At 35.3% G+C, this 8,852-nt stretch overlaps 2 protein-coding genes across 2 annotated transcripts; both read right to left on the reverse strand.

Annotated features, from left to right (window-relative positions):
• Positions 1–1,524: 1,524 nt before the first annotated feature.
• Positions 1,525–4,268, reverse strand: LOC137826840 (protein ECERIFERUM 2). Its single transcript, XM_068632987.1, has 2 exons — positions 3,567–4,268; positions 1,525–2,620 (listed from the first exon to the last, which is right to left on the reverse strand). The coding sequence occupies exons 1-2, from the start codon at positions 3,987–3,989 to the stop codon at positions 1,730–1,732; spliced, it is 1,314 nt and encodes a 437-aa protein (XP_068489088.1). The 5' UTR covers positions 3,990–4,268; the 3' UTR covers positions 1,525–1,729.
• A 1,271-nt stretch (positions 4,269–5,539) lies between these two features.
• Positions 5,540–8,471, reverse strand: LOC137825324 (uncharacterized). Its single transcript, XM_068630997.1, has 5 exons — positions 8,073–8,471; positions 7,686–7,896; positions 6,893–7,141; positions 6,335–6,505; positions 5,540–5,664 (listed from the first exon to the last, which is right to left on the reverse strand). Exons 1-5 carry the CDS (start codon positions 8,469–8,471, stop codon positions 5,540–5,542), a joined length of 1,155 nt encoding a protein of 384 aa, XP_068487098.1.
• Positions 8,472–8,852: the final 381 nt, after the last annotated feature.

Below are 8,852 nucleotides of genomic sequence, written 5' to 3' on the forward strand. Positions count from 1 at the left end.
TTTGAATTGTGAAAAAAAGGAATTTGTATTTAAATATTAAATAGTGAGATGAAATAGACACATGTTAGAAAAAAAAATATGATTAATATTTAAATGTAGTTGAAATTGTGATACATTAAAATTTAACAGGATGGTTGATTAGGATAGAAAATGACAAAACAAAAAGGAAGGAGGCCAAGTAAACCAAGTGAGTGTGTGAACCTTAAACAGTTTTACTGATGATTTGACAATTGTGGTTGCTTAATTTTTATTTTTGTTACATCATAAAACAACATGAAGATGATTGAGGCAGTTGTTTGTGTTAATTAGGAACCCAGGGTCAAATAGCTAACCTTTATCATGGAAAAAGGTGTTACAGACAAAAAAAAGAAATCATGAGGTGCATTTTCTCGTCCTTGACACACCCGATTGAAATAGTCACATATATCGGCCATCAATGCGTTTGAGGCAGCACCAGGTTTTATAAATGATACTTTGGACAAAAACTTATCTAAAATGTCAGAATCCCTAAAAGAAGTGGGGATTTTAAAAACACATGGATATACCCATTCATGACTCAGACCTTCTGAGACCGAATGGTTTGAGCTACTGGTCTCTCCCGCACTGCCAGATACAGTACGGGTAACCTCATAAGACTTGATATTAACAGCATTATTCGACGAGTCGTCAGAAGAAGACATTATTGACCTAAGAATTTGACAAACAAAGACAAAAACTGGTAGACTCGACACTCGGAGCAAATAGCACAAGCTCTATGGGCAGTCAAGAAAGCGAAACCCAACCAAGTTAAAATGATATCCTATTTATAGGAAACCAAATAAGAAAGAGGTTACTACATACCTCGTTCGGACCGTCGATCTGCCTCATCCAACGATCCACACCACTCGGGTTACGAAACGACACAAAATCTCACCTGTTGACAAAATCTGATTGAACAGTATTCAATCAAGCAGCGACGTTTTTAGAAAACGCAAACGTCACATCTCTTGAACGCATTTAATGTCTCTAACGGTCCAATCACACCTCGAGAAATGCAAAAATCATGTTCGACTCTTCATAAATTTATTTCTTCGAGCCTTGGAACAAGTGTACCGGTAGGTATCGAACGTGTCTATCTCGACCTTGGTAATCAGTCGCCCGAGTCAAACATCATAAAAGAATAGAGTAAATAAATACGCAACAACAACATAACGACTTTGAATGAGTCAACCCACATTCCGAAATATACGAAAAATATCTTTAATATAACAAAATAAACCGAAAGATACACCCCGAATATGAGGGAACCGTCATGCACGTCAATTAACAACTGATCCAACCCATAAGGATCCAGGCCTTTGGCTCATGAACCAAGCACTTTAAATAGAACCTTTTGTGAAAGTAGTAAGGTACGTTTTTCCCATTCACTAAAATATACCTAGATCAGAACACTGACTTGAGCGTCAGAGTGCAATCGCAGGTACCCCACCGAGCGTCCGAAAATCAGAGTTCAAGGAATGAAACTTAAAGAGATTTGGAGACCGCTGACACGTGAATAATTGTGCATTCAACCATAGGTACTATCTGGAACCTTAGCTCATACAAATACAAGTATTATAATGCAACCAAATATACATTTCTGTTAAATTCATTATTTTTCATACCTAACAATCTTAATAATTAACATTTTTATTAATAGTTGTAATTTGACTTATGAAACCTATTAATCTATAAGTTACACTTTGGATCATCAAAATGCAAGTGAGTCAATATCCCCCCATTCTTCTCTTAGCTTCTCTTTGAGCTGCTCAACTTCTTTTTCAGGCAAAGTAACCGTGACCATTCTTCCTCCTCTCCCCCCATCTTCTTCACCTTGCGATCCCGGAAGCACCAAAACGACACCGTCATCACCCACTCCACCAATGCCACAATTCACCACCATCGGTTTCTGTCCATTCAAGAGAACCTCGTAAATATCATCTTCTTCCAAATCCACAAACGTCAATCTTGCTCCATAAACCACCAAATTCTCTTTCCCTTCCTTTCCTTCCACCAACTCCTCCACAACATTATTCTCAACCCTTTTCTCCTCACCAATCAGCTTCGCCAAATCCGCCACGTCGGATTTTCCAACGGCCACGTTTGCTTCAACCACACTTATCACCACGTTATTGCTCGAAAAGCCATCAGAGTCACTGCCACGTGTCAAAATTGTCACGATCTTTGGCTCCAAGTGTCTGATGCGTGCCACGTGTTTCCACACCAAAGCCGAGAGAATCTCGAAATACGAGGTTTTGGTGGCTTGGTTTTGGTCGCATGTGAACATGGACGTTACCAAATGGTTAAGTTGGTTGGGACTAACGTGGAAAGTGTGAGTGACCATCTTGGTCTGGTTTGTGGCGAGCCAAAGATCCTCTACGGTGGTGGCCATTTTAACGGAAATGGGACTCCCATCATTCTCATTGTTGTGTGGTGGGGATTGAGTTTGTTTGTGACTTGTGACGTGAAGGGTTTTGGGTGGCGCGTGACCCGCGAGCATTCGACTCCACTTGGCAATGAAATTGAAAGCTGAAAAAGCATCTCCAAGAACGTGGGACCAACTAAGCCCCACAGAAATCCCTCCACATTTGAACCAAGTGAACTTCATGCAAAACAAAAAAACATAATACCACATTAATAGTATTCAACAATGAACATTTTTTTTCCAGAACACACTCTTCTTCGTTAAATTCCACAACAGATTATTAGTTTGTTTTTGTGTTCTATCTTTTTCTTGCTGTCACTTGTCCAATGGTATGCACCAATAATTTTGTCTTTGAGATTAATGAATGCACCTAACCATGGTCATTCATGCAGGGAGATTACGACAGATATTACCTTTCGGATAAGAGCCAGAGCAATTATGGAAAACGAAACCAGAAACCCTCTCTGCATTTCATTTAATAATTTGCCATTCTTTCAAAAAAATGTTCATTGGTCAATTGGTTGTTAAGAAGATGACCTGTTCTTTAATAACAACCTATCTTAGTCCCCACAACCACATCTATTTCAAAAACATATATTTATATTTTAAAAAATAAACCTATAGATAACTTTGGCATCACACCAAAAAAAACCTACCCATCTTCATTAACTCAAACCATTATTACCTCACATTCATTCACTTCCGTTCCAAATTATAGTTTTACTTTCCATATCCCAAAACCGAACAAAGTGAATTTCATACATTTGATTCAAGGCAAAACGTAAGCCCCATTAATTAACTGGTGCAATTTTCATGAAGTTAATTGCATAGTATAATGATAAGAAGTCTTTAAAGCAATGCAACACGACACTTCTATCACACACCCAACTAACATGCCCAAAATTAACAGTTCTAAATTACAGGCAAAAACCATCATAAAAAAAAGCAACCAGTCCGTGAAACAAAAGTGCCACAAATCATAGAAAGAGTTTCCAAAGACATTCTCAACTGTCAACAATAAATTAAAGCAATAAATGAAGACGAAAAGTAAAGAAAAAAGAGAGTCTATAGTTATGAAGAAATTAAAAGAAAAGTATTTTGAAGAAAGTGAAGAATGGTGTACCTTAACAAAGACCAAAGGAGAGAAACCTAGGTCAGGACCAAGCACGTGATCGGGGAGAAGAGCATGATGAAGGGAGGAGCCGTTTTGATGGAGCCATTCCCGAAGGGTGAGGTGGCAGTGAGACTCGGCGATGCGGACACCAGCGTCGTTGCACTTGATGAAGGGTCGACCCGATTCGGAGATGCGGATCCGACCGGAGAGATGGGTGACATGGTCGAGGAGGGGGAACATGGGTTTCTTGAGGTCGTAGACGGAGAGTCCTTGAGCAGCGTGGTTGACGAAGAAATAGAGGGCTCTGATGTAGTGGAGCTTGAGGAGCAGGTCCATGGAGCTGAGGTGCCACTCACGGTGTTCTTCTCCTCGTGGGGTTGCCGGCACCACCGTTGAGATCCTGGAGCATGTCGGAGGCTGGGTTTCTTCCATGAGGGGTTGAGATGAACCAAAAAGAAGAAGAAAAAGAAGGTTTGTGTGTGGTGTTTCTGTGGCTTCGCAGTGTGCGTATATATAATGGTGTTAAACTGGAGAGTTAGTTATTAGTTGATATGATTGAGTTAAAGCGATGAGATAAAATCATTAATGAAGGCTAGCCATGAATCAGCAAGAAGAAAGAGAAGAAACTAAATGCGCAGAGGTTCCGTAAACATGTATGTTGGTGAATACCACTCTCACATCAAGCAAATTTATTTTCTTATGGGGCTGCCCGATAAATTATGACGTAACCTCTGTTATTTGGGCAGACATTAGAAACACCCTTACAATAAAAACCACTACTTCAGATCATGAGTCTTAATGATCGCCCATTCACCTGTCCAGTAATAAATAATATACATTTAACAAATACTAATAATAATATTTTAAATTAAAAAATAAAATAAATATTAATTAGTTGAAATGTAAACTGTCAGTGTTGTATAAATTTTAACTTTAAATTTGTCAAATTCTCATTTTTCATATTAATATGACTCTTGATATAGAGAAATCCTTTTTTTTAAATGCATCATGTTAAAATTGTATAGGAGACAACTCATAATTGTAAAAATGTGGAATTGTTAAAAGTATTTTTTTTTTTCATTTATACTGTGTTAGTAGAGAAAAGTTTGAAAAGGTTTTTTTTTTATAATTTTCATGTAGTTGGTTTTCTATTTTTAAGATAGAATATTATTGTTTTTTTCTTATAATTAGAGAGATTGGTATTGTAATTTATTTTCTTTTAATATATATTGCCTAATTTATTAATTGTATTTTAATTGTAAATTCTTATACTGTTATTCTAGTGACCAACACGAAACACATCTCCTTTTGTTTCTAAAAAAAATAGGGAGATACACACCTTATAAGAAATTCTGATGTCTTAAAATGCTTTAAACTAGTGTCATCATTTTACATTTTAAGCAGGTCATAAAACTTTGTTTTAATAAAACTTAAGTATATAGATAATTATTTTTTTCTTTAAAATATTTTGAATATAAATTTTTTAATATGGAAAGGTTGTTTTTAGTTATTAAGACTCAATATTTTATATAAATGGATTTTAATATTAAAACTGTTATCGTCATTCTTAAATTTAAAATCTTTATTATCTTATTAATTTTTTTTAAATAAAAGTTTTCATGTTAGGTATCACTATGCAACTTGTGATTTTAGTTAGACTGACACTTCAAATAACAACAATCATTTGCTATCACATGAAAAAAATATTATTAAAAAAAATACAAAAAATATGGGAGGACTAGACCAAAACTCATATGTTAACAAAATCGATACATGGGTAAACTATACATATTCATAAAAAATTCCAAAAACATACTAGATGGAAGCTATTATACTAATGAAAAGATTCTCTATGAATAAATCCTAAATTATCAGCACACACATTTCCTTCATGAAAAATATGAGTAACCCTAAACCTAATTTTCTCACAGTAATTAAGACAAGTATTTCATCGATTACGAAGCATCCAAGGAACATTTGTCCTAGCAGTAAATGAGCACAAACCAAAGCAGAATTACATTCCAGCCAAACATTAGTAAGCCCCGTCTTTGAGCTTCCTCCATAGCATGTATAACTCCATAAAACTCAGCAACCAGAGCAGTATGAACTTCAAGAAACGCAGAAAAAGTTCCAATAAATTCCCCCATACTCCCATGGAAAATACCTCCACAAGTAGCAAGACCAAGATATCCCCTATCAGCCCCATCAATGTTAATTTTAACTCAGCCTGGTGAAGGAAACTCCCATCTAACAAGAAGAGGACGTAGAACTTTACCAGTACGAGTGTTACTACAAAAAAACTTAAGCATATTGAAATCGAACATATCATTCTTCATTGAAGCTTTAAACGAATTACCCACTAGACAAGTTAAATCTTTAATAACCAAAATAGCCCTAGAAACCTCAATCTTATTCTGAAAACGAGCATAATTCCTCATACACCATATAATACAAATAGAGAAAGTTATCACAACAAGCTTAATCAATTTAACCAAATGACTACCATCACTCTTAATAAAAGAAAGAAGATCATCCTTATTAGAGAAATGAGAAGTAGGAAAAATGTGTCAAACTCAACTCCAAATACACAAAGCATTAGAATATTCAAAAAAATAAATGCTGAATAGATTCCTCGTGCTTTTCACAAAGTGTACACATAATACAAATATGCAAACCTTTATTTTGAATATGTTGATATGTAGGAAGCTGCCCATCAAAAACTTTCCAAAGAACAAAAGTTTTGGAAGGCGGAATATATGAAGACCAAATAAATTTACCCCAACCACTAAGAACTCTTGGATCAAAGAAAAAAGTCTTAGCCGATTTAAGAGTGAGACGATCAGACTCATCTAGAATCCAATTAGGAATATTCTGTTCCACCCCAACCATGATATGACTAAAAAGATGAGGCATTTGTTGTAAAGACAATGAAATATTCCAATCACTACCTGTTCAAAACTAAGAGATTGTATACAGAATACTAGCACCATTAGATAATCCTGCAATATTTGCTAAAGAAGTAGTGGCACACCATTTATCATTCCAGAAATTAATAAAAGAACATATACCAACAGTCCAAGAAGTATAATCAAGTATAGTAGAATAAAACTGCTTAATTTCAGGGCAAAGAGATGAGGATCTATAAACCATTCGAAACTCGTATTTTGATTTAAGAACCCTAGCTTTCAAAAGCAAAGACCAAGGCCTGTTGCTATAAGCAAAGTCCCAAGCAAGCTTAAGAAGATATGCATTATTTTCATGGTGAAGATTAATAACTTTCAAACATCCATTCTCAAGGGGAGAACAAAATGTATCTCAATTAATAGTAGTTATACCTTTTTTCAGAATATCGTCAGTCCAGATAAAATTTCGACACCACTGCTCAACTTGCTTAAGAAGAGAAACATGCCATTTATAGAAATTAAAACTATAAGCTAGAAGACCCATAATCACCGTATTGACCAACTGAACCCGACCCATCATGCTAAGAGATTTACCTTTCCAAGAAGCTAGCTTAAATTTGACTTTATCAGCCAAAGGTTGAAGAAAACGACCCTTTGGAGCACCAACAAAGATATGCAGTCCTAATTAAGTGAAAGGCAAACAACCATGACTACAAGAAATAATACGCTGAATTTTGGTGACAAATCTTGTAGAATTATCCATGGTGAAAAAAACTACTCTTATAATTATTAACATATTGGCCAGAGAAATCACCATATGTTTTAAGAAAATTACTCAAATTTCTAAGAGACTTATGATTTTCCTTATAGAAAATAAAAATGTCATCCGCATATAAAATATGAGAGGGAGTGAGAAAACCTTGCGAACTAGACATATATAGAATCTTTTTATCATTCACAAGCTTTGAGATACCTCTACTAAGAACTTCCTCTGCAAGACAGAAAAGTAGAGGAGACAAAGGATCACCTTGTCTAACACCTCTACTACAAGGAAAAAAAACCCATCAAACTGCCATTTATTCTGATAGAAAGCATAAGTGAATGAAGAATAGTACTAATGCAACCGACGAGGGGTGAAAACCAAAGCGTGACAAAACTAATAGTAAAAACTTCCAACTTAGAGTGTCAAAGGCTTTGTCAATATCAACTTTGTAAGCCACATTACCTCCGTGAACCCTTTTAGAATGCAAGTTAATAGCTTCAGAAGCAATACCAATACAATCTTGAATCTGTCTACCTTGCACAAACCTATACTGATTAGGAGAAATAATTCTGACAGCCACAAGAGCAAGCCGATTTGCCAAAATCTTGGAAATAATCTTAAATTTAAAATTAGCAACAACAATTGACATGTAATCTTTAATGGATTCAACATCCTAAATTTTAGGAATAAGAGATACCACATTACTGTTCATTCTAGTGAGAACCCAATTTTGTTAAAAAAAATTGTTGGATTGCATTGCAAACATCTGTCCCAATAACTTCCCAACAAGAATGATAAAAAACACCACCAAAACCATCAGGACCAAGAGCACTATAGGTTAAAAACAACATTCTTGATTTCCAAACACTCAGGACATTTAATCAACATCATATTCTCCTTAGAGGAAACCAGCTCAGGAATATAAGTACCAATAAAATTTTCCATATTTTCCGTATCTTGAACATGAGAAATAGACTCGACATAAAGCGTTTTATAAAAGTCCAAAATATGTTCCTCAATGAGTTTATGATCCTCAATAACCACATTATCAATCCGTAGATAATGAATCTTAGTAGAATTATTTCTCCTCTTGACCACAACATGGAAAAAAGCAGTATTTTTATCCCCATCTTTAAACGAAAGCATCTTAGCCCTTTCTTTCCAAAACAAATATTGAAAATGAAGAGCCTGATCAAGCTCCTCCTTAGCGATCTTTTCTTGAGAGAGAAGCTCATCAATATCAGACATACTAGTACTCTCTAAGGTTTATTGAATACCAAGGAGAAGACCCTGCTTAAGGAGAATTGCATTGTGAACATTACTAAAATAATTTTTATTCCAGTCACGGAGCTCAACTTTCAACCTTTTTAACTTATGTTGTAAAATAAACATAGGACAACCAACAACCTTATTAGCCTAAGAATCATGAATAAGCTTCAGACATGAAGCGTCTTGAAGACACATAGAAAAGAAATGAAAATTGCTAACCTTCCTCAAAGAATTACTAGCAAGACTAGCAAGAATAAGGGAATGATTAGAACAATTTTTAACATGAACCTGATAAGTACAAGAATCTCATTCATCCAAACACACTCCGTTACATAACGCCCTATCCAATCTTCTATGAAC

The sequence above is a fragment of the Phaseolus vulgaris genome, chromosome 8, assembly GCF_000499845.2.
Source record: "Phaseolus vulgaris cultivar G19833 chromosome 8, P. vulgaris v2.0, whole genome shotgun sequence".
In the NCBI taxonomy this organism is placed as follows: Eukaryota; Viridiplantae; Streptophyta; class Magnoliopsida; order Fabales; family Fabaceae; genus Phaseolus; species Phaseolus vulgaris.